This window comes from Orycteropus afer, unplaced genomic scaffold, assembly GCF_000298275.1.
Source record: "Orycteropus afer afer isolate SDZICR_OR568_19922 unplaced genomic scaffold, OryAfe1.0 scaffold00099, whole genome shotgun sequence".
NCBI lineage: Eukaryota > Metazoa > Chordata > Mammalia > Tubulidentata > Orycteropodidae > Orycteropus > Orycteropus afer.
In genome coordinates, this window is record NW_006921686.1 from 796,464 (window position 1) to 819,814 (window position 23,351).

The following is a 23,351-nucleotide window of genomic DNA, read 5'->3' on the forward strand; positions in this document are numbered from 1 at the left end:
CCTGGGGACAAAGGGACAGACGTGAGGCTGGGGCGGCACAGGCAGGGCGTCTGGGGCAGGACAGGGGGGCATCTCGGTCTGCGGAACGCATCTGCTCCAGGGTGGGATGGATCCAGTGATCCGGGTCGCTATGCCGCCTCCAGGAAGCCCTCCTTCAAGACCGGCCTGAACTCCTGGATGTGCTGAACTATGACGGTGAAGAACAACACCAAAAACAAAAAACCCAGACCCGTTGCCATCCAGTCAGCTCAGACCCTGAGAAATCCTAGAGGACAGAGCAAAACTGCGTCACCCCGAGGTTTAAAAAACAAAACCCAAACCAGACTCACTGCCATCGAGTAGGATCTGACTCATAGCAACCCCTCCTTGGGTTTCTGAGGCGGTATCACTAGGAAGTAGATTGCCCAACCTTCTTTCCGAGGACTGGCTGGTGGGTGTGAACCGCCAGCCGTCTGGTTAGCAGTCAAGTGCCTTAGGCACTGCACCACCAGAGCTCCTACCTTCACAGAAGCAAAGCCCAAACCAAACCCAGTGCCTGGAGGGGATTCTGACCCACAGCGCCCCTAGAGGACAGAGTGGAACTGCACCACAGGGTCTCCAAGGCTGTCAGTCTTGATGGGAGCAAAGCCCAAACCAAACTCACTGCCATTGACTTGAGTTGACTCATAGCGACCCCTCCTTGGGTTTCCAAGACAGTAACACTAAGGAAGTAGACTGCCCAATCTTCCTTCTGAGGAGTGGCTGGTGGGTTTGACCTGCTGGCCTTCTGGTTAGCAGTCAAGTGCCTCAGGCACTATGACATCAGAGTGCCCAGAGGTTTTACATGGTTTTACTTTTTATTCCCAAATATTTTATTGTGGTTTAGAGGAATCTAAGGCTCTGAGTCTTTACGGAAGCAGACTGCCACATCTTTCTCCCGCAGAGTGGCTGGTGTGTTCGAACCACTGCCCTTTCAGTTAGCAGCCGAGCACTTAACCACTGCGCCACCAGGGCTCCGTCACAAGGACCCACGTGGGGAGAACTGAGCGGTGTGACCCGATGTCTGGGGTCCCTGGGTGCTGCAAATGACTGAGCATTCAGCAGCTAACCGAGAGGCTGGACGTTCGAGTCCCCATAGAGATTCCTTGGAAGACAGGCCTGGTGATGTCTGATGACTCGGCACGGAGCACGGTTCTGCTCTGACACCCGGGGCCACCAGGAGGAAGGGCCGACTCGAAGGCAGCTAGGACTCTCGGCCTGAGCTTGAATCCCAAACTGGCTCCCCACTTGCTGTGTGGCTCTGGGCTGGTGGCTTCCATCTCTGAAGCTCAGTCTCCTTTGGAGGCAAATGAAGATGAGGACGGGCTCCGGCTCACGGGGCTGGGCTGCTGTGAGCATTCAACGAGATCGTGCACGGAGCCCAGCCCCCGGGGGGTTACTGGGCGCCACCGAGTCGCTTCTAGGTCCTCGGGACCCTGTGACAGAGTAGAAGAGCCTCACACGCTTTCCTAGGCTGCAATCTTTATGGAAGGCGCTCTGGTGGCGTAGCGGTTAAGGCGTTTGACTGCTACCCCAAGGTCGGTGGTTTGAACCCACCAACTGCTCTGTGGGAAAAAGACAGGGTGGTCTGCTCCTGTCAAGACTCACAACCCCGCAAACCCAGGGAGGTCGCCGCTGACTCAAAGGCCGTGAGTTAATCTTCATGGAAGTGGATTTCAGGTCTTTCTCTTGCACAGCCGCTGGGAAGGCCGGAACCACCCAACTGTCAGTTAGCAGCCAAGCACACGGAGGGGGGGTGCTGTGAACATTCTCCCCAGCTGGGAGAAGGGACGGCGAGGTTCAAGCGCTAGGGACACAACTAAGGGCCAAGGTGGGTGAAAGGCAACTTGTTTAAGTAAACTTGCCTTTCCTCTTGGAAACCTGAGAAGCAGCCCTCTCCCCCCCCCCCCCCCCCCGTGGTGTCTTCTGCTCAGCAGTCAGTTTTCGCTTCTCCACCATACAAGGCACAGACCTTAAGGGTACCGTTTGATGAGTTTTAACAAAAACATGACATATGATGTTCTCAGGTGCCATTAAATCAATCCCAGGTGCCATTAAATCGATCCCCACTCTAGAGTGGGAGAGCAATGTGGAAACTCAGAATGAGTTTAAAAAAAATAAAAAAGACCAGGTTTATTGGTCTGATAGGGCCTGGTGAGACCCCTGAGACCATGGCCCCTAGTTACCCTTCCGGTCTGGAATTGAACTCACTCCCGTGGCTTCCAGCCAAACAACAGACAGGCCTGTGGGGTGACCATTTCCATCAGACAGACAGAGTCCTTGGAGAGATCAATCCTGGGAGAGTAGAAGGGCAGTGTTTGCACAGGGAGACAGCTGGGGGGCGGGGCAGGAGTGCATGGAGGGAAGGACACGGGGAAGAGGCAACTATGGGGAGGAAGTGGGAGGGGAGCTGTTGCATTGTGGGGAATTGCAGTCAATGAGACAAAAGGTGTATGAACTTCTGTATGGAAAATGAATTTGCTCTGTCAACTTTCACCCAAATCACAATAAAAATTTTTAAAAAAGAAAAAAATCCAACCTATTAAAACAACAACAAAAAAGTTCCAACTCACTGCGACCCCCCGTGACAGAGGGCAGCTTCCCCCTAGGGTCTGTGGGTTCATGGAAGTAGATCACCACCTGCTTCATCCTGAGGAGTCACTGGTGGGTTTGAACCTCTGACCCTGCACTTAGCAGCCAAGTGTTTAAGCTGTGTGCCACCAGGGTTCTTTGGCGCCCGTGAGTTGGTTCCGACTCACAGCAATGTGACACAGGAGAATGGCCCCGTAGGGTTTTTTAGGGTGTGATCCTGACGGGACAGATCACCAGGCCTTGCCTGTAGCCCCACTGTGTGGGTTTCCAACCTCCAACCTTTCAGCTGGCAGCTGAGTGCGTAACTGTTGCACCACCAGGGCTTCTCCAACAAATGTGTGCACCCTTGTCACCACGACTCCAAACGAGAGACACAACGTTTTCATCATTCCAGAAAATTCCCTCGAACCCAGTCCAGGTACCCGCCATGCAACCACAGTGTTTGCAGAAGCTGGTGTTGAGGCCGTACCCTAACTTGACCTTGTGCCCCTCCTCCGTCTTCCCCTCGCCACCGAGGTCTGCACCTGCTTCCACTCGGCTCACTGCCCCCCGCCCCCCTCCTCTGTCCCCACCCCCAGGCTTCCGCCCAGTCCCCCCCAATGACACTCTGAAGGTCACCGCCCCACCGCCAAATTCCTCGCTCTATTCTTAGTTGTCCGCTGCCTGGATCCCTGGTGGCATTTGGCACCGGGCACCGTGTTTTTCCAGAGTTCAGTGTTTGTTGTGTAGCCAGGCACGGGGTTTCTGGGTTATTTGGTTTCATGGACAGGGACCATCTCCTCTCCCAGAGTGGGCAGGGCAGCCTAAGGGACCGTGTGCAAATGGGCAGCAGATAAGGGAAAAGATTACCAAGAACACTGGTGGGTCACAGGCGCCAAAAAGGGGAAGACCAGCCAAGTGTCCATCAGTGGATGGCTGGATGAGGCCCTGAGCAGCACCATAAACAGTCTGCACCTGGCTGCTAACCCAAAGGTTGGCGGTTCGAACCCCCACAGCGGAACTGCAGGAGAAAACAGGCCTGTAGATTGGCTTCAGTAAAGATTACAGCTGAGAAAACCCGACAGAGCAGGTGTGCTCCGTAAGGAGGTCTCCAAAATCACAAACCAAGAAGGGAAACAAATGAACAAACAAGACATAGTTCATACACAGAAGCTGTGTCATTTAGCCACAAAGAAGAATGAAGCCCTGGTATGTGCTATGCCGTGGACGGACCTTTGTAATAACAACATGGTGGCGCGTCGGACTTCCTTAAGTTAATGCGGTGGGAGAAGTCAGGATCAGCACCAACAGCCCAACGACGATTCCTATGAGGTGGAGGTCGGACATACCTCCTGTCTCCAACCTTTTCACCAATTCTGACACCAGCCGTCCCTTCCACGGCACTCTTACTATTCTGCTGGGTTCAGTAATTCACTGTAGTAGCCACACGGGACTCAAAGATCATACTCCCAGTTATGGGGTTTAGTAGGGAAGTGTTGTTCGTAGGTGCCGTAAGGTCAGCTCTGCCTCCCTAGCAGCCCTGTGTGTGGCACTGCCCGGGCCTGCACCGTTCTCGCAACCGCTGCTACATGTGGGCCCATTGTGGCGGCCACCGCGTCAGTCTACCTCATGGGAGGTCTTCCTCTTTGTCACTGACCCTCTACTTCACCCAGCGTGATGTGCTTCCCCAGGGACTGGTCCCTCCTGATAACATGTCCCAAGTACATGAGATGAAGTCTTGCCAATCTTGCTTCCAAGGAGTATTCTGGTTGTACTTGTTCCAAGATAGATTGATTTCCTCTCCTGGAAGTCCACAGTATATTCGATGTTTTTGGCCAATACGTTCAAATGCATCCACTCTTCTTCAATTGTCCTTATTTGTTGTCCAGCTCCCACGTGCATGGGAAGCAACTGAAACTACCATGATTTGGGTCAGGCTCACCTTGGTCCTCAAAATGACATCTTTGCTCTTAAAACACTTTAAAGAGGTCCTTTGCAGCAGATTTGCCCAATACAATCCTTTGATTTCTTACCTACTGCATCCATGGGCACTGACTGTAGATCCAAGGGAAATGAAATCCTTGATAACTTCTGCGGTTCAGTAAATTACTTAATATGGCCCTTTAAACCAGTCTTTGTAACTCCCACCAAATGACTTGATGGAACTATGCAAATGAGTGTTTGTGGGCCACCAAGGGGACTGGATGTTGTTGTTATGTTTTGTCAAGTCATCTCCAACCCATAGCGGCCCCACCTTGGGTTTCCGAGGTGGTATCACTACGGAAGTAGATCACCCAATCTCCCTTCCCAGGAGTGGCTGGTGGGCTTGAACTGCCAGCCTTCTGGTTAACAGTCAAGTGCCTTAGGCACTATGGTTGCTAATAATGTCAATACAGTGCATGGCACCTTTATGGGGTTGTGACCATGCAAGTAAGTGATACAGAACACCAACAAAGGGATTGGTTAGTTTTGCCATCCTGGAGGTGGGAAGGGGGACCTCAAGACCTCCACGAAGAAGAGTGTCCTTTGGACCCAGATCCTGTGCAGAGAACTTCAGCAGACACAGAGAGTTGTAATACTGGAGACAGCAGGAGATGGAAGACAGCCGCAGAGAAAGCAGAACCAGGAGACTGGCAGGAGACAGCGCACTGGCTTCCAGGCCCACAGAACGAGAAAGCTGAGAACCTCTAGGCAGCAGCATGCTGGGGCAGTGAGGTGCCTCCAGGCACTTGGTGGAGCTAGGCTCCGGCCCAGCGAGCACAAAAACTGAGCAATTTCGGGCAGAAGGTTTGCTGGAAGGGTATGGTGCCTACAGACACTTATTGGTGCAGCTAAAGAATTTTGTAACAGCTACTTGAGGAGGGCAGAGGCCAAGGGGCCATGAGACTGAAGCCAAAGGCCAGAAAGAGGCCTGCCCCTCTTTCCTAACCAAAGCACTGTATACTGTTTCTAACACTGAATTGTAACCTGTTACTTCTCTAATGAATTTTGAGTATTATCTGTGAGTTGTATGTGGCCACCACGACGAATTATCAAACCCAGCAGAGAAGTAGAGAGTGATGTGGGAAGAAGAGTTGATGTCATGATTGGTTGGAGGGTGGAGGTATGGCTGACCTTCGCTTCACAGGAATCAGCTTTAGGCTGATGCTGATGGTGATTCTCTCTCCCTCTCATGAAGTCAGAGGTGGTGAGACGTCTTTGGCACACCAGTTTTACAGTTGGTGTCACAAGTGGGATTCCTGGCAATAGCTCCGGACTCATGGAAGCATGAGGCTTTGTGAGAGAAAGGGGTGCAGGAAATGAAACCTTTGATTCTTAGATGATTTTTGGTTATCTGTAATGGCTGGAAGGAGAGTGAGAGGTGTTATGCTGCAGCTGAGGAGAGAAAAGCCTCATGTGGAATGGCTCAGGGCAGTGGCCAAGCAGGGTAAAGGGGACGGCTGCTAGGGGGCCAGGGTCTTCTGGTCCCACCCAGCCAGAGGCACAAAGCCATATGCGTATGAATGGGAAGACAATCATGGTATGGACAAGAGAAGATAAAACTGGGATGTTTAAAAAGTGTTATGTGTTTATCTGAATGTACTAGGGATAGTGAACATTTTTCTTCCTTAGTGCTATAAAACTGACCTAAATGTATGACAGAAATGAATATTGGGTATTATAGATTAGAGTGAGACTGTAACTCCACCTCCAGCCAATGCGTGATTGCATATGTTAAAAGGAGAACTAGGATTTGCCCAGAAGAAACACAGACTGTTTGTTTCAAACCAGTAGCCCTGTGAATAGAGAGTACTGGGCACGTAGGTGGAAAACCTGAACCCCACCCAGAACCTCTGACTCAGAACATTTGCATTTGAAAGGGCGTGCAGACCTACCCAGAACTGCTGGGAGAGCAGAGAACTTGCACTTGAAGGAAGCCTACAGAAAAAAATATATATACATATGACTGTTTTGTTTTCTGAATTTAGAGCAAGCTGCTAGCCACTGGATGCACTGAGGTAGGAAAAGGCAGCGCCCATCAGAAGAATCCCCTTCCAGGACAGGAAGTTAAAGGGAGCTAGTGAGTAAACAGGAGCTCTGGTGGCATGCCTAAAGCACTTGACTGCTAACCAGAAGGCTGGCAGTTCAAACCCACCAGACACTCCTCGGAAGGAAGATGGTGCAACCTACTTCAGTAATGATACTGCCTCAGAAACCCAAGGAGGGGTCACTATGAGTTGGGTCCAACTCGACGGCACATAACAACAACAACAAGTGAGTAAACAGCCTGGTATGCTCACTTGTGGTGACCACCTGGGTCCACTTGATGAGTGCAAGTGGAGGAGGTACAGCAGTGAAAAGACAGGCTGAGATTGGACATGTTCCATTGGTACCCACTGACCTACACCACAGGGCTATGGCTGAGAGAGAGAAGGGGTTGGCTAGTCTGACGTGCAGGGAGTTACGCAGACTCTGGCGCCATTGGGTGATGCCTGTTGACCTAGCTCATGGAGGTTAGGGAAATGAGTGAGAGAGAGAGAGAGAGAGAGAGAGAGAGACCGCGTGCAAGTGAGCGCTGGCGGTCAGGAGTGCCAGAAGGTGTGTGGATGCCCAAGCTAGAGCGGGTACCCACTGACCTAGCCCACAGGAGCTATGGAGGTGCTGAGCAGAACCCAAATGAACGGAGAGGAAGATGTCTGACCCTGTGAGCTGGTGTAAAATGCTGTCATTTGACTGCTTCCTTTGGACAGGACTTTGCTTTTCATCCAGATGCTCAATGGAAACAAAAGATTCTGCAGATGACAGAACATGCTTGTCTCCTCAGAAAACTGGTTTGTTAGGGATGGGCGACTCGAACACTGGCTCTCTGAAGCAAGGGGAGATAAAGGCGTGAAGTGGTTGGCTGATGTGCTTTCATGAGTGGGCTGTCTCACAACGAGGGGAACAACGAAGGATCCCCACTGACTGGTTTCCTCTTTTTCTGATGGCTGCAGAGAAGGGAGGGCGGCGGAAGATACTGATAGGGTTTGTGACCCAACTGTGAGTAATGGGAACAGGGTCACTTGCGTGTGTCATTGTAGAAGCTGTCACTGAAAGAGGGGATGAAGGGGAGACACTACAGGAGTGGAGGACAGAGGCCAAAACGGAAGTCCCTTAAAGGCCTTGCTACGCTGAGACTTCGTGAGACTCGAAGAAGGGAGTAATCTTCTCTCAGTTAAATTTTACCAGAGGCCAGAAATGCTGAAGACAAGAGAAACTTTTGGAGAACCTGACCAGGTCAGATGGGCCCCTGCAGCAGACCTGAATGGTGGGAACCTAAATTATACCCTCACTCTTAGGGCCCTCTGCCCTGCTGAAGGACTAACTGTTGATGACTGGTTTGAAGTGGTCAGATGATGGGAGGGGCAAGTTAATCCTTCAAATACAAAAGGGCTGATGGCTTGAAGAGTCTTGGGGTGGCCTGCAGTGCAGCAAATTACTTCTTTATGGCCCATCTAGCCAGAGCCTTTGTAACTCTCACCAAGCAGTGGGTGGGGTTATGCAAATGAGGTGCATGTGCCCACCAAGGAGATTGGACAGCTTGCTACTAATGTAAATAAGGTGTATGGCACCCTTGTGGGGGTGGGACCATGCCAATAAGGTGTATAGAAGCCTGGGGAGGGAACTGGTAGTTACGCCACCCCACTAAGCTTAAAACGAGCCCTCCTAGAGGTGGAACGGAGGGCCTCGTGACCACCAAGAAGGGACAGGAGTGGAGCTCATTCTTTGGGCCTGGGATCCCTCACTAGAGAGAGAGCTGTCACCCTGGAGAAGGTGAGAGATGGCGAGAAACAGCAGGAGAGAAAGGGCAGTGGCAGTAGCAGCACCAGGGGACAGGTGGGGACAGGATGATGGGCTGCCTGGCCCAAAAAGTGAGGAAACTGGGCACCTTCAGGCAGGTGGCTGGTTGTTGGAGTGTGGTACCTCCAAACACTTACTGATGGTTAAGGACTTTGTAATACTTGCTCAGCAAGGCAAAGGCTGAGGGGCTGTGGGGCTAAGAGCCAGAAAGATGCCTGCCTGTGGGTACAGCTGAGAAGCTGTCCTGACCAAAGGACTGTATTCTGAGTCATTTCTGATCCTGAACTGTTACCTGCTACTTGCCTAACAAAGGAGCGCTGGTGGCATAGTGCCTAAGACATCTGACTGCTAACCAGAAGGCTGGTGGTTCAAACCCACCAGCCACTCCTCAGAAGGAAGACTGGGCAATCTACTTCCATAGAGAGACTGCCTCGGAAACCCAAGGAGGGGTCGCTGTGAGTCGAATCGACTTGACTGCAGTGCGTTTGGCTTGGTTTTGGCATTGTCTGACAAAGCCCATAGCCGTGAGCACCGTCTGTGAATTCTGTGGGGCCAATGCAATGAATGATCGAACCCAGCAGAGTAGAGACTGGGAAGGACGGCTGGTGTCAGAAGTGGTAAAAGTCTGGAGGGTGGAGACGCGTCCGATCTCCACCTCATCAGAACCAGCTTTGGGCTTTTGCTGATGGTGAGTCTCTCACCCTCGTGGAGTTACAGGAGCTCAGGTGCCTCCACTACACAATTTCTACAACTTCAGTCTTTTCTCCATTTACTGTGAGGGTGCATATTGGGCCAGTTGTGAGCATTTTAGGTTTCTTTACACTGAAGTGTCATCCATACTGAAGGCGTTGATCTTCATCAGTAAGTGCTTCAAGTCCTCTTCACTTTCAGCAAACAAAGCTGTGTCATCTGCGTATCGTAGACTGGAGTCTTCCTCCAATCCTGATGCTGCGTTCTTCTCCATATAGTCCAGCTTCTCAGATGATTTGCTCAGTATGCAAACTGAATAAGTATGGTAAAAGGATGCAGCCCTCACACACACCTCTCCTGATTTTAAACCACATAATATGCCCTTCTTCTGTTCTATTGACACCTTCCTGGTCTATGTACAGGTTCCATGTGAAAACAATTAAGTGTTCTGGAATTCCCATTCTTCACAATGTTATCCATAACCTGTTATGATCCACATAGTCAAATGCCCTTACATAGTCAATAAAACAAGTAAACATATTTCTGGTATTCTTGGCTTTGAGCCAAGATCCATCTGACATCAGCAATGATATCCCTCATTCTACATCCTCTTCTGAATCCAGCTTGAATTGCTGGCAGTTCTCTGTCTACTACTCCAACTGTATTTGAATGCTCTTCAGCAAAATTTTACTCCCCTGTGATATTAATGATATTGTTCGATAACGTCTGCATTCTGTTGCATCACTTTTCTTTGGCGTGAGCACAAATATGAGTCTCTTCCTGTTGGATGCCCAGGGAGCTGTCTTCCAAATTTATTGGCATAGAGAAGCGAGTACTTCCAGCGTTGCATCCGTCTGTGGAAACATCTCAACTGCTATTCCGTCGGCTCCTGGAGACTTGCTGTTCCCCAATGCCTTCTGGGAAGCTTGGACATCTTTCTTCGATACCATCCATTCTTGACCACATGCGACCTCTTGGTGGCATCATCTCTGGGTGCTTCCTGCATTGTTCAGTATCTTGTCCATAGAATCCTTCAATATTGCAGCTGAGGTTTTGATTCTTTTCTTTGGTTCTTTCCACTTAAGAAATGCCTGGTGTGTTCTTCCCCTCTGGTTTTGTAACCCTAGGCTTTTGCACATTTCAACAGTACTTTACTTTGTCTTCTCACGTCACCCTTTGAGCATGAGTTACGTCGTCATTTTTTCCATTCGTTTTAGCTACTCTATGGTCAAGACCAAGTTTTGGATTCTCTTCTGACATCCATTTTGGTCTTTTCTTTCTTGTTCTGTATTTTTCTTGTTTAATTAATGTTTTAATGTTGAATTTTAATTACAGAAGTAACTGATTACAATTCAGGATTAGATCTGACTTAGGATAGAGTTCTTCATTCCCTGGAGAAGGACATCATGCTCAGTGAAGTGGAGGCTCAGAGAAAAATGGGAAGGCCCTCAACAAGATGGATTGATACAGTGGCCGCAACAATGGGCTCAGGCGTAGCAAGGACTGTGAGGCTGGCAGAGGGCCAGGCAGTGTTTCGTTCTGCTGTACGTGGGGTCACCGTGAGTCAGAGACGACACCTGATGACACCTAACAACAACAACAGAGTTCTTCATCCAGTACAGCCTCTTCTCAGCTGTGCCCACCTCTGCCTGCCCCTGCCCTGCCTGGGCAAGTATTACAAAGCTCTTTAGCTATGCCACTACGTGCTCAGAGGCAACCCACTCCTCAAGCAAGCCTACTGCCCAAAGGTGCTCAGTCCTCTGGCTCTATGGGTCAACATGTTCCATCCATCAGGTACCTGGAGGCATCCAATCCACCAGCAAGCCTCCTGCCTGGAGGAACTCATCTCTCTTGCTCTGTGGGCTGGGAAGCCCACAAGCTGTCTCCTGCCACTGCTTCTTGCTGCCTCTCGTGTTCCAGCTCTGTGTCCTGGGTCTAGGAGGTTCTCAGCACAGAGATCTCAGGCACAAAGGACACATTTCACTCTTGGTTCTTTTTTCTTGGTGGTAGTGGGTTCATCCTTCTCCATCCCTGGGACGGCTCTTTCTAAGCCTAGCGGGATGGCATAACTGACCAATCTGCTCACGAGGGTTCCATACACCTTATCTGCATGGTCCCAATTCCACAAGGGTGCCATGCACCATATCTGCATTATCAGCAAGCGGTCCAATCCCCTTGGTGGGCTACACGCACCTCATTTGCACAGTCCCATTCACTCATTTGTTGAGAGTTAAAGACGATGGCTAGAGAGGCCGTATAAATGCAATCTATGATACCGCAACCTTGAACTCATTGTGCTGAACAAAAGGAGCCAGACACAAAATGCTACGCAGTGTGAATCCTTTTAGATGAAACACTCAGAATAGGCAAATCCATAGACAGGAAGTAGCTTACTGGCTTACAGGAGCTGGGGGAAGGAGCAAAGGGAACTGATAATTGGAGAGGAGCTTCCTTTTGGAGTGGTGACCACATTTTGGATCCTTATTCAAACAATCTAACGCTAAAAATATTTTTGAGACAATCAGAAGATTTATGTATGAAATGAGTAACAGATAGTATTCCAAAATTTCTGGGCCTCCAGTAAGGAGCCATGGTAGTGCAGGGATTAAAGCACTCGACTTCCCAACCAGTGGGTTGGCAGTTCAAACCCACCACCCTCTCCACGGGAGAAAGATGTGGCAGTCTGCTTCCGTAAAGACCGACAGCCTTGGAAACCCTATGGGGAAGTTCCACTCTGTCCTCTAGGACAGAGCTGCAAGTCAGAATTGACTCCAGGGCAGTGGGTGTGGTTTGGGCTTTGCTTCTGTGAAGATTGACAGCCTTGGAAACCTGTGGGGCAGTTCCACTCTGTCCTCTAGGGGTGCTGTGAGTCAGAATCGACTCAACACCAACGGGTTTGTGGTGGTGTTTTTTTTTTTGGGGGGGGGTGTAGTCCTCTCAACCTGCAGACCCAGGAGTCCCAGCACCTCCCTCCCTCAGAGGCATGAGTTTTGTAAAGTGTGATCACGGTTATTGTGGTCATGTCAGAAAAAAACAAACCTGTTGCCACAGAGTGTGACTCCTGGTAACCCCATGTCAGAGGAGAAATGTGCTCCACAGAGTTGTTAATGGGTGTGACTTTTCAGAAGTAGAGCAAGCCTTTCTCCTCATGTGCCTTAGCGTGGATCTGAACTCCTAACCTTTTGGTTAGTAGGTATTTCACTAGTGTCTACCCATTTGTGCCACTTGGGGACTCCCATGTTGGATAAGATCCCTGTTTTTTACACATACATCTTGAAGTGTGTAATGGTGAACTGTCACAAAGTCTAGATCTGATTTAATATACTTAAGTCGAAAAAGAAGATTCAGCAAATATGGCAACATATCAATAATTTGTAAACTTAGGTGATAGGGAAAGACCCCTATTGGTGCAAACAGTTAAGCATTCAGCTACTAACAAAAAGGTTGGTGATTCAAACCCACCAGCCGCTCTGCGGAAGGAAGACTGGGAAGTCTACTTCTGCAAAGATTTACCATCTTGGAAACCCAAGGGGGTTGCTATGGGTCAGAATCGACTCAATGGCTTTGAGTTTGGTTTCAGTTTGATCCATCTGCAGGCCTGGCAAATTTGCTCCCCTAAAGATTTCAATGGAGCTCTGGTAGCACAGTGCCTAAGGCACTTGACTGCTAACCAGAAGGCTGGAGGTTCAAATCCACCAGCCACTCCTCAGAAGGAAGGTTGGGCAATCTACTTCCGTAGTGAAACTGCCTCGGAAACGAAAGGAGGGGTCGCTGTGAGTCAGGTCCGACTCGACAGCACATAACAACAACAACAAAAGATTTCAAAACCAACTCGCTGCTTGTCAAGTAGATTTCGACTCACAGCAACACTAAAGGACAGCATAGAACTGCCGCATTGGCTTCCAAGGCTATAAATTATTATGGAAGCCGACTGCCTCATCGTTCTCCCCAGGAGTGGCTGGTGGGTTTGAACCGCGATGCGTCTGAGTGCTTTAACCACTGCGTCTCCAAGGCTCTTTCCCACGAAGATTACAGTCTATAAAAAAACCTATGGGGCAGCTTTACTGTCACATGGGATGTTTGAACGTTTCCACAACAAAACACTAAAATAGAGAACATGGCTTAGAGGATCCCTCAAGACCTGCGTTCCCACCGAATCAGGATGTGATTTCAGGACTGCATAACCCAAAGTTCCACAATGGAAAAACGTTAAACACTTCAACATCCCAGAGAGGGACGAGACTGTCAAGTAAAGGTGCAGAAAAGAGGCGCTGGTCCACAATCCAAACCTCCATCATAGTCTGCAAAACTAAGACCAAGAAAGGAGGCCTTCCTCAACGCCCAACCAATCCTTCGAACTTCTAGAGTCCTGCTGCCCTCTTCGCCCTGGTACCCCCGGCCCATCGCCATTTTCCGCGGAACTACAACTCCCATGATGCATTGCGACTACGCACGGCCCGGTGGAGTTGGGCTACCTTCAAGGGATGCTGGGAGATGTAGTTCTGTTTCAAACTTGAGACGCCCGGAAGCGCTAAAGATAGAATTCAGTAATCCGAGATCTGCCTCCGTCTCCCTCAACACTCTAGGATTCTATCCCGAGGAAGGCCATCCCGGCAACACTATCCCTCCAGCGTCTGGAACTCACCTCACAATCAAATACTCGTTCTTTTCGTCGCTTCGACTGTGCCCGTACGCCGGAACAGAGCGCTATTTCCACCCCACCCCACCTCGCTCCGCCTACTTCCGCCCAGCGGAAGCTACCGGAAGTTAAGTTGCCCCTAATTCCAGAGGTGTTTCGTCGGGCATGGTAAGTCCTCTCTTCTTCTCTTCCTCCCTCCGGAAACCTGAGTGCCAACCCAAGGGTTCCGGTGCATAAAACTCACACGTATTTGGGACAATTTTTGTACGTACTACGCATTTTACTGGGCGGGCAATTTCCTGTTTGATCCCAAGCCGGAGTTTAAGGAATTATCGGTCTCCCCTGGGATTGGGAAGTCCACTTTACCAGGAATATCATCCACTTCTTTGTTGTTTTTAATGCATCTTAAGGAACAATTGAGAAGGAAGGACGCCCCATTCCCATTTTGTAGACAGAGCAATTGAGTAACGCAGAAGTCAGAGGCGCTCACATCACATTCCGAAAGCAGGAATTTAGTACGGCACCGCCCACCTATCTCTAGGGACAAGGCATCCAGTTCCTGCCAGTTTCAAGATATCTATAATAATAATGATAATAAAAAGACTTGGATATTTATTTATTGAGCTCGGCCAGGCTATTGGACGGTGGGAGGACGGGAGGGGAACGCGTATCGATCCCCTAAGTGCCCCAAGGTGTCAGAGACGCTGGTTTCTTTATAGGGTTCTAAACATTAAGGCTTTCGTCCTATGGTTCCTTTAAGTATTCTGTCCCTTACCTGAGTACCGCCCAGGGCAGGTAATCGAAAGCCCCGCCCCTCGGCCAGAAGCCTGACCGAGTCTGGTTTCTGGGAGCGGGGGTCTCCCTCCTCCCTCTCCCCTTCCCTCTCCCGGCTCCCCCTTCACAGCTGCCCACAGCTGGCCGAGGAGGCCCCTGATTAAAACGAGGGGACAGTGCTCACAGGCCTGGCCAGGTAAGTGAGTATCCCCGGAGCAGAGCCTGGCTTGGGGACCCTGGTGTCCTGACTCCCCGCCCCTCTGGGACCTAGCAGTTGCGGCTTCCATGCTCAGGTGTCCAATGTACCTGTTCCCCCTTCATCCTCCTCCACCTGAGAATATAGGTTCTTGTTTTTGTCTCTTCTGTAGTCTTTGACCTCTGTGGGTGGATGAGACAGTGATTACCCAGAGGGACAGGTGTGTAGTGGAGACTGGCGGGCGGGCGGGAAGGACTCCCAGTCACCAGTTGATGTGTTCACCTGTTCACCTATTGCTTGCTGGGTGCTGGGGCCACGGTGGAGAAAAGACCATCTTGGGAGGCCCACTGCCCTTGCTCAAATCCTGGTTCTTGGACTTCCTTGTAGACTGTGTGACCTTGGCCTAGTCGTTCTGTTTTGTCATCCATAAAATGGGCATAGTAATGGAAGTCTTTGGAGGATTACAATGAGTTGATCTAAATAAACTGCTTATAGGACACTGCCCAGTACCGTATCTGCCCAACGGAAGGCTCTTTTATTGATTTTCTAATTCACAAGGCACACTGTGTAGTCCAGTTGTGGGGACTTTGCCTCAGTCCTCAGGGACTGAGACACTTGTTATCTGTGCCACAGCTGGTTCCAGGTGCCCACAAAATATGAGGGGCTACCCCTCTCTGCTGCTGCTATACCTAGGACTCATCACCTGCCCGGACGCCTCACCCAGCAGGGAGCAAGACCGTGAGTGTTTGGGGAAAGAGCTGGGAGTCCAGACACTGACTACTGCCACCCCCTGAGCCAGGAAACTTGGCCCCAGACAAGAGTCCAGCCCTCTCTCCATCCCATCCACTCGTCCTCCAGACCACGGAGTCTGGGCCCCCTGACCCCCTCCTCCTTCAGACCCAGGAGTCTGGATCTGACCCCCCTTTCTCCTTCAGGATCCCATAGCTCCCCGTCTTTTTCTCGACCACTTTGTCCATGTCCGCAGTCTTAAGGACTCTCCATCTCTCTGTCTTTCCTGTGGGCCCAGAAGTCTTCCTGGGCTCCCCCGAGGCCCAGAACTTCCTGGGCAGCCGTAGACGCATTCCACGAGCCAACCACTGGGACCTGGAGCTTCTGACACCTGGGAACCTGGAACGGGAATGCCTTGAGGAGAGGTGCTCTTGGGAGGAGGCGAGGGAAGTCTTTGAGGACGACACTCTGACGGTGAGGGCCTGGAGACCCTGGGCGCCAAGGTCTTCTGTCTCCTCTTGTTGTTGTTGTTAAGTGCCGTCGAGTCGTTTCCGACTCATAGCGACCCCATGCACAGCAGAACGAAACACTGCCCGATCCCGCGCCAGCCCCACAATCCCTGCTGTACTTGAGCTCACCATTGCAGCCACTGTGTCAATCCATCTCGTTGAAGGCCTCCCCCTCTTTCGTCGACCCTCCACCCTACCAAGCATGACATCCTTCTCCGGGGAATGGTCTTGTCCCTCAACTCACACCTCCCTGGGATCTCAGAAGTTGGGGTGAGCCGACATGGTCTCTCCAGTTGACATGTGTTCCCCCTTCTCTTCTACTGCCACCCTTTCCTTCCAGGAGCGCTTTTGGGAGACCTACATCTACAATGGGAAAGGAGGTGAGTGGGGGCTGGTTCCTCGTTCTGTGTGGTTAAGGCAGCCCCTTTCCACAGAATGCAAGCCAACATCCTCACCCTGAGTGAGGTGCTGAAAGTGGTTGTTGAAGACACCCCCTCCCTACCTGGGGAGCCCACTACACCTTACTCAGAACTGTCTGCAACAAGGGGGAGGTACGGGCAGGTGCAGGCGGGGGTGACGGTCACATCATGGCTTGGCTGGCCTCAGGCGCAGACATGGTGGTCCTCCTGGGCCATTCTTTGGAGTCCAGAGCCTCAGTCCCTTAGACAGCCTGGTTGCTAAGGGGGGCTGTTCCCTAGCAACAAGGGTTGGCCAGGCCAGCCAAGCCAGTCTGGCCATCCTTACCTGACCAGTCCACCCACCACCCCCCTCTGAGTTCTGAAGCCCCATCCTGGCTGCTGCCTGGTTGCTAAGGGGGGCTGCTCCCTAGCAACGGGGTCTGGCCAGGCCTGTCTGAGGAAGTACCTGGCTGGCTTCCCCTCCCCCACAACCCTATCCCAGCCTCGGCCTGGTTGCTAAGGAGGCCTTCTCCCTAGCAACTATGCCTAGCCAGGCCCGAAGACCCAAGGCCTTCTGCCCACTGGAAGACCCCCCTCCTGGCACCAGACGCCCCACCCCCTTGTGGCCTGGTTGCTAGGGGTGGGTGCACCTTAGCAACGGGCCCTAGTTCTGGGCTGCAGCCCTCACATTGGAGCCTGGTTGCTAGGGGCGGTACCTCCTCAGCTGGGGCCTTGTGAGGCTTAGGGGCTCCTTGAATCTACCTGACATGTGTTGGCATTGGAAGAACTCGCCTTCCAGGGCCACTTTGGGTGTGGGGACTCGGCACAGCCAGAGGTTCCCCGCTTGAGGGGCGAAAGAACGTTTAGCCAAGGCTCCAGGAAGTCTCCTCAGGCCGGCAAGGCCTCACGAAGCCCGAGTTCTCCCCGCCTCCCACGTCCCCTTCTCTGTAGAAGTGTTTGCGAAGGGGCCTGCATGGTAGAAACCGGAGCGCTCCTAGCACAATCTGTTCTTTTGAGGACTCCCTAAGTTCTTCCAAGGAGCCCTGAGGTGCAACGGTTATGCATTCGGCTGTTAACTGAAAGGTTGGTGGGTCCCAGCCACCCAATGGCTCTGTGGGAGAAGACTCAGCGATCAGCTCCTGTAAAGATGAAACAAACAACAACAAAAACTGACCCAGTGCCATAGAGTCGATTCCAACTCATAGGAGCCTTATGAGACAGAGTAAAATGGCCCCAGATGGTTTGCAAGGCTGAAGTTCATACGGAAGTAAACTAGACTCCCCCGTGGTTCGCTCCTGGTGGGTTCCAACCACTGACCTTTGGGTTAGGAGCTTAACCACTATGCCACCAGTTCCTCATCCATGAAGGTTACAGCCTAGGAAACCCTATGGGGCCGTTCTACTCTATAACAGGGGGCCTGCTGGGGATAGGAATTGACTCCGTGGCACCCCACAACAACCACCACTCCATTCTTCCATCGATCGATGAACGTTTCCCAGCCATCTGGTAAACTCAGAAACCTTCCCCTGGAATTTAGTCTTCACCTGACTGGAAAAGCCTCACTCCCCAGCGGCCTGATTGGTAGAAGGGCCTGAATTCCAACATGGGCGGGGTGGCCTGAAAAAGTGCAGGACACCTCAACAAATTTGAATTTCATACAAACAGTAAATAATTTTTTTTAAAGTCTACCAAACCAAAAAAAAAAACAATTATTTATGGTTTATATGAAGTTAAAACTCAAACTAAAACCAAACACAGTGGCATTGAGTCAATTCTGATTCCTAGCAACCTTACAAGACAGAGTAGAACTGTCCCATAGAGTTCCCAAGGCTGTAATCTTTATAGAAATCCACTGCCTCATCTTTCAGCTGTTGGGTTTGAACCGCCGACCTTTTGGTTGGCAGCCCAGTGCTTTAATCACAGCCCCACGAGGGCTCCTTTTCCAGTGTAAGGATATCCCAAATCGTGCATGGGATTATACTTAAACTGAATCTGGCAAATGTGACAGTGAGAACCCTAGAAACTGTCAGACTGGAGCCCCAAGAAACAGAGTGGGGACCCTAGAAACCGTCAGAATGGGGCCCCTAGAAGCCTAAGCTATTTGAATTCCCAAGCCCGTCTTCAGCATCAAAATTCCGCTGGCTCCACTGGTGGATGGGTTCTGAGGCGGTGGCCTGAGTCCTGGAACCACTCCCCGTCCGGGGGGGGGTTCTACTTCCTGTAATTTCTCATCCATTGATGAAGCTGTCACAGGCCTTTGATGCATTTGATACAGTGAGTTGTCATAAGCTGTGAGGTAGGGCTGTTCATTCCCACTTCACAGAGAAGGAACCTGAGGTTTCAAGAAGTGAGTGAGGTTAAGTTGACTGAGGTCCCAGCTAGGAAGTGGCCCCAGCTCTCCCTGGCTTCAGAAGGCATACTAGAGACGGGGTGGGAATACTGGATGTCGGGGTGAGCCCCTGAGGCTGTGAATCCCCCCCCCCACAGGACGTGGACGAGTGGACATAGCAGGTCTGGCCGTGGGGCTGACGTCGGGTATCCTACTCATCGTCCTGGCTGGCCTGGGAGCCTTCTGGTATCTTCACTACCGTCGGGGTCGAGGCCACCAGCCCTGTCCCCAAGAGTAAGGGGGTTTCATGGAGGGTGGGATGGTGGTGGAGAGCAGGGTGAGCTGTGAAGAGGGGGAAGGGTCTACCTGAGGAATGGGCTCGGGATTGGGGGGGTCAGTGGGTACTGAGGTAAGATCTGAGGGGCAGCCGTGTGGACGGTACGTTTGTGGGCTTGCTTTCATCCTCTTGTGCTATCCACACTGTCTTTCTGTCACTGTAGTTGTGTGAGTAGACTGTGTCTGTTGGATATATGACAAATAACATTTGTTTTTCAGTATAACTGTAACCAAGTACACTTTCAAAAATTCACCGTCATCAAGTCAGATCCGACTCATAGCGACCCCTCCTTGGGTTTCTGAGGCGGTATTGCTATGGAAGTAGATTGCCCAACCTTCCTTCCGAGGAGTGGCTGGTGGGTTTGAACTGCCAGCCTTCTGGTTAGCAGTCAAATGCCTTAGGCACTACACCATCAGAGCTCCCTGTCATGTACACTGTAGGAGCTAAATAAACATTTACTGTTTTGCCTGTCTTAGCAGTATCAGGTTACTGAATCAGTCACTCACAAGGAGTCTTAGTGGCACAACAGTTAAGCGCTCGGCTGCTAACCAAAATGTTAGCCGTTCAAACCCACCAGTGGTTCTGCAGAAGGAAAGACCTGGCCGTCTGCACCTGTAAAGATTACGTCCTTGAAAACTCTAGGGGACAGTTCTACTCTGCCCTGTAGGGTGGCTACACATCAACTTGACAGCACAGAACTTAAAATACACATCGCTTGCTCGAGGTCCTAGGGAGTGTGCAGACAGTTTGTGCCTGACTAGTAACCAAAAGGTTGGCACTTTCAAGCCACCCTGTGTGCCGATGAAAAAAGACCTGGCAGTCCTCTTTTGGAAAGATTACAGCCAAGATGACCCAGTGGAACTCAGTTCTGTGTAACACACAGGGGTGCCGTGCATTGGAACTGACCTGATGGTGTGGGGTTGGTTGGTTTTCTGTCTCTATTGCTCTGTGGATGTTGTATCTAGTGATATTGTCACTGGGGAGTTGTGGTATGTGTCCTACGCAGGTCTGTGGCAGGTAAGGCGTCTCCAGATGGTGCAAATAGTGATGCGCTCAACTACCAACTGGTTCAAACCCACCCAGACGTGCCTCGGAGAAAAGGCCTGGTGATCTGTTTCCAAAAGGTCACAGCCAGGAACAGCATGGAGCAGTTCTGCTTTTGTGGTTGTCTGCCTGTCTGTGCACATCTGCCTGTCCTTTTGAGCAGCTTTTCTGTGAATATGGCTCGGTTGAAGGTGACCCGCCTTTTCTTCCGCCTCTTCAGCGGGCCTCTGGACCTCGGCCACCTTCAGAGTCAGTTTCCTTGTCCCAAGTCTTATCCAGGGACTTCACCCGCTAACAATGCACGTTCTCCATCCCCAGAGCCGGGCTCATCAGCCCGCTGAGCCCCTCAAGCTCTCCGGACCCGCCGACGCCCCTGCCTCCACCCCCAGGCCTCCCCACCTACGAGCAGGCCCTGGAGGCCTCTGGGGTGCACGACGCACCCCCACCGCCTTATACCAGGTATGGGGCGGGGCTTCTGTCCGGGAGGCGGGTGCAGAGGGAAGGGCTGTATGGGAGGTGGGGCGTGGGCCCGGGGGCGGGACTTGGAACGTTGGGCTTGCGGCCTGGGGCGGGGCTTAGAGCCCGGGGGCAGAGCCGAGGCTATTATCTAGGGGCGTGGCCAGAGCTGTCTGTGTACAGCGTTGTAGGAGGGTGGGGCTTGCGCCCAGAGGGTCGCGGGATTGGTTGAGACGCCCAGGGCGGGTCGGAGTGGTCTCGGTTGTTGCGGGGTGTGGGGAAACAGCCGGGTCTTTGACTCTCCACTGTGCCCCTCCCCTTGCAGCCTCAGGAGGCCTGCTCACTGAAAAGCAGTATTCGAGCCTGGGCTCCCTAAACTGCCCTTGATTCGCACCGGACTCCGGAAGCCTCCAGGCCGTTTAAGACTCCAGAGCTGAGCCGGTGGGCGTGGGAGTAAGGGTAGTCCGGCCTGAGGCCTACCCTTGCACACGAGTTTCCGCCACGAACGGACACACGCATGTCCCGAGCCGGCGTGTTCAAGCATCTCGGCCCCTTTCGGGCCCCTATGCTCTCCTGATCCTGGGCAACCGTCAGCCCCGCCTTTGGGGCAGGCTTGCGCGCGTGGGAACTCGGACTCCAGCGCACGGACCGGTTCTGCAGATTCGTGTGTGTGTGGGCAGATGTGACCCAGCCGTCGCCCTCTAGTGCCACTGGCCACGCACAATGCAGAGCCCCGTGTATGCAGCCGCGTGTCTTCGTGCGCTCCCCGCGCGCGCCCAGGGGCGCTTCGCGACCCTGGAAGAGAAAAGGATGGGGGGCCTATTTGCAAACGTGCTCGTTGGGGGCAGGCTCGCATTGCATCTGGCGAGACTAGATTTGACCTATTCCCTTAGATAAAACATTTTGGAAGAGTAGCCTCCGAAAGCTGAAACAATGCAAAAGAGAAATAAAAATCGGATGAACTGAGCCGCGTTTCCGAGCGCGTCGGAGCTGGCTTTCTGTGCAAACGCTGCGCCCTACACCCCCAGGCCCTGCCTGCGCTCGCTCGCTCTCTCCCTTTTTTTTTTTTGCTTTTGCACGGGATTGTGGGAGGAAGCGGAGCGCAGCCAGACACCCCGCCGCCCGCCCCCCCTTCCCCTCCCCCCTCCCCCAGCCGCCTTGTGCAAAGATGGCTGCACCGTGAGCGCAGAGGAGGAGGAGGCGGCGGCGGCGGCGGCGAGAGAGCGAGCACCCAGCGCCCGCACCCACCCCGGGGCCGCCCGGGACGCCCCTTCCCGAGCGTGCGCCCCCCCTTCTCTCTTGCAAGCACCCGGGCAAAGGCGGAGACAGCGGGGTCCCTCCTCCCCCCTTCCCCTCCTCTAGGGGGAACCCCCCTTCCCCCTCTCCTTGGCTCGGCGGCTGCACCCCCTCCCTCGCCCGCCCCTCCTCCCCTGTCCCCTCCCTCCCCCGCCCGGGGCCTTCCCGGGCCTTCGGCGGCTGCAAAGAAAAAGAGCGAGCGAGAGAGAGAGAGACAGAGAGAGAGAGAGAAACAGAGAGAGAGAGAGAGACAGAGAAGGGAAAAAAAAAGCCGCGGAGGGAGCGGCGGCGGAGGAGAGCGCGCGCGCGCCCCCTCCCTCCCTCCCTCCCTCCCCCTCCCCCCAATTTCCACCGCGGCCAATTCATGGACAGGAACTACCCCAGCGCCGGCTTCGGGGACCCGCTCGGCGCCGGGGCGGGATGGAGTTACGAGAGGTCAGCGAAAGCTAGGTAAGGAGTCGGGGTTGGCCTGGAGGAAGGGGCCAAGGGGTGGGAGCCAGCCGGGCCGGGCCGGGCCCGTCTGGCGACGCGTGCATCGCAAACTCCCTCCGGCTTGCAAGGGAGCGGCCTTCTCCGATTTGCAGCAACGCCGCCGCACCAGTTTGCAAATTGCGAACTCTGCAGGCGCCACCTCGGGCATGCAAAGGGGGAAATGCAGCGGGAAAAAGGGGGTGCCAAACAATTTGGCCACGGGAAGGCCTGGAGGAGAAGGTGGGAGGGACTGGCAAAGCCAGGCTTGGACTTCCCCTCCATCCTTGGATTCCGGACTTATTATCCCCTCCCCCTCTGCACCCCAGATCCAGCTCTTGCAAAGGTGGGAAGGAGAGAATTAGAACGCAGAACTGGGGGGCGCGGAACCCCCCTCCCGCTCCTATTGTTCAGTGACTGCTTGGGGCCGCGCCACCCACCGCCCCCCCCAAGAAATTCCGCGCGCAGAGTGGGCACGGGGCCCCGCCCCCTTTTAAAGTTGGGGTTCCGCGAAGGCGTAGGGGGGGTCCGGCATCTGGGACACGCCCCCTTTAGCTCTCCCACCCTGAGAGGCCAGGACTGGCGTCTCTGACCCCCCCGAGTCTCGCCCACGGTTTGGAAGAGTCGGGTGTTTCCCGGGTGTGTGTGCGTGGTTGTAGGAGCGTGGGTCCCATACGTGCGTAGCTGGTGGCCTGTACACTCGCGAAATCTACCCCTTACCCGCTGTTACATGTGTCGCGCCCTCCCTCTGTACCTGACCCTGTTCCCCTCACCTCACACACCTGGGGTTCCTAGCATGGCTCGGCATGACCCCACGTGTGTCAAGATGTTCCACGTGAAACTCCTCGCTCGGTATCTTTTTTTTTCCCCCCACGGGTGAGTTGCATACACGTCGGTACACATGCCTGGCTTTGCCTAGGTTCGTGCATTCGAACCTGAACCCCAGGGGGATGGACGGTGTTCATGTTTGCACATGTACCTGCAGCTTTGCCTGATCCCTTCCTCTCCCCACCTCTTGGCTCTGCCGATTTGGGGGGCGATCTGCCCCTGCCTTCAACTCAGTCTGAACTACCCCAT

General features: G+C 52.8%; 2 protein-coding genes across 2 annotated transcripts in view; both read left to right on the top strand.

Annotated features, from left to right (window-relative positions):
* The first annotated feature begins 15,364 nt into the window (after positions 1-15,364).
* Positions 15,365-21,872, top strand: PRRG2 (proline rich and Gla domain 2). Its single transcript, XM_007943014.1, has 7 exons — positions 15,365-15,452; positions 15,739-15,911; positions 16,287-16,326; positions 18,832-18,967; positions 20,373-20,513; positions 20,942-21,099; positions 21,664-21,872. The coding sequence occupies exons 1-7, from the start codon at positions 15,365-15,367 to the stop codon at positions 21,870-21,872; spliced, it is 945 nt and encodes a 314-aa protein (XP_007941205.1).
* Positions 21,873-22,170: 298 nt separating this feature from the next.
* PRR12 (proline rich 12) overlaps positions 22,171-23,351 on the top strand; it is a 42,456-nt gene continuing 41,275 nt past the window's right edge. Inside the window, exon 1 of the mRNA XM_042781229.1 lies at positions 22,171-22,256. Within this exon, the coding sequence (XP_042637163.1) occupies positions 22,171-22,256 (86 nt within the window). The remainder of the gene's footprint in view (positions 22,257-23,351) is intronic.

Bases quoted from the DNA above. Each gene is read 5' to 3' on its own strand.
- PRRG2 (XM_007943014.1), top strand. From the start codon at position 15,365: ATGAGGGGCTACCCCTCTCTGCTGCTGCTATACCTAGGACTCATCACC. The intron at 18,968-20,372 runs GTAAGGGGGTTT...CTCCATCCCCAG, and splicing joins CACCAGCCCTGTCCCCAAGA to AGCCGGGCTCATCAGCCCGC. The intron at 21,100-21,663 runs GTCAGCCCCGCC...CCCCTCCCCCAG, and splicing joins TCTCCTGATCCTGGGCAACC to CCGCCTTGTGCAAAGATGGC.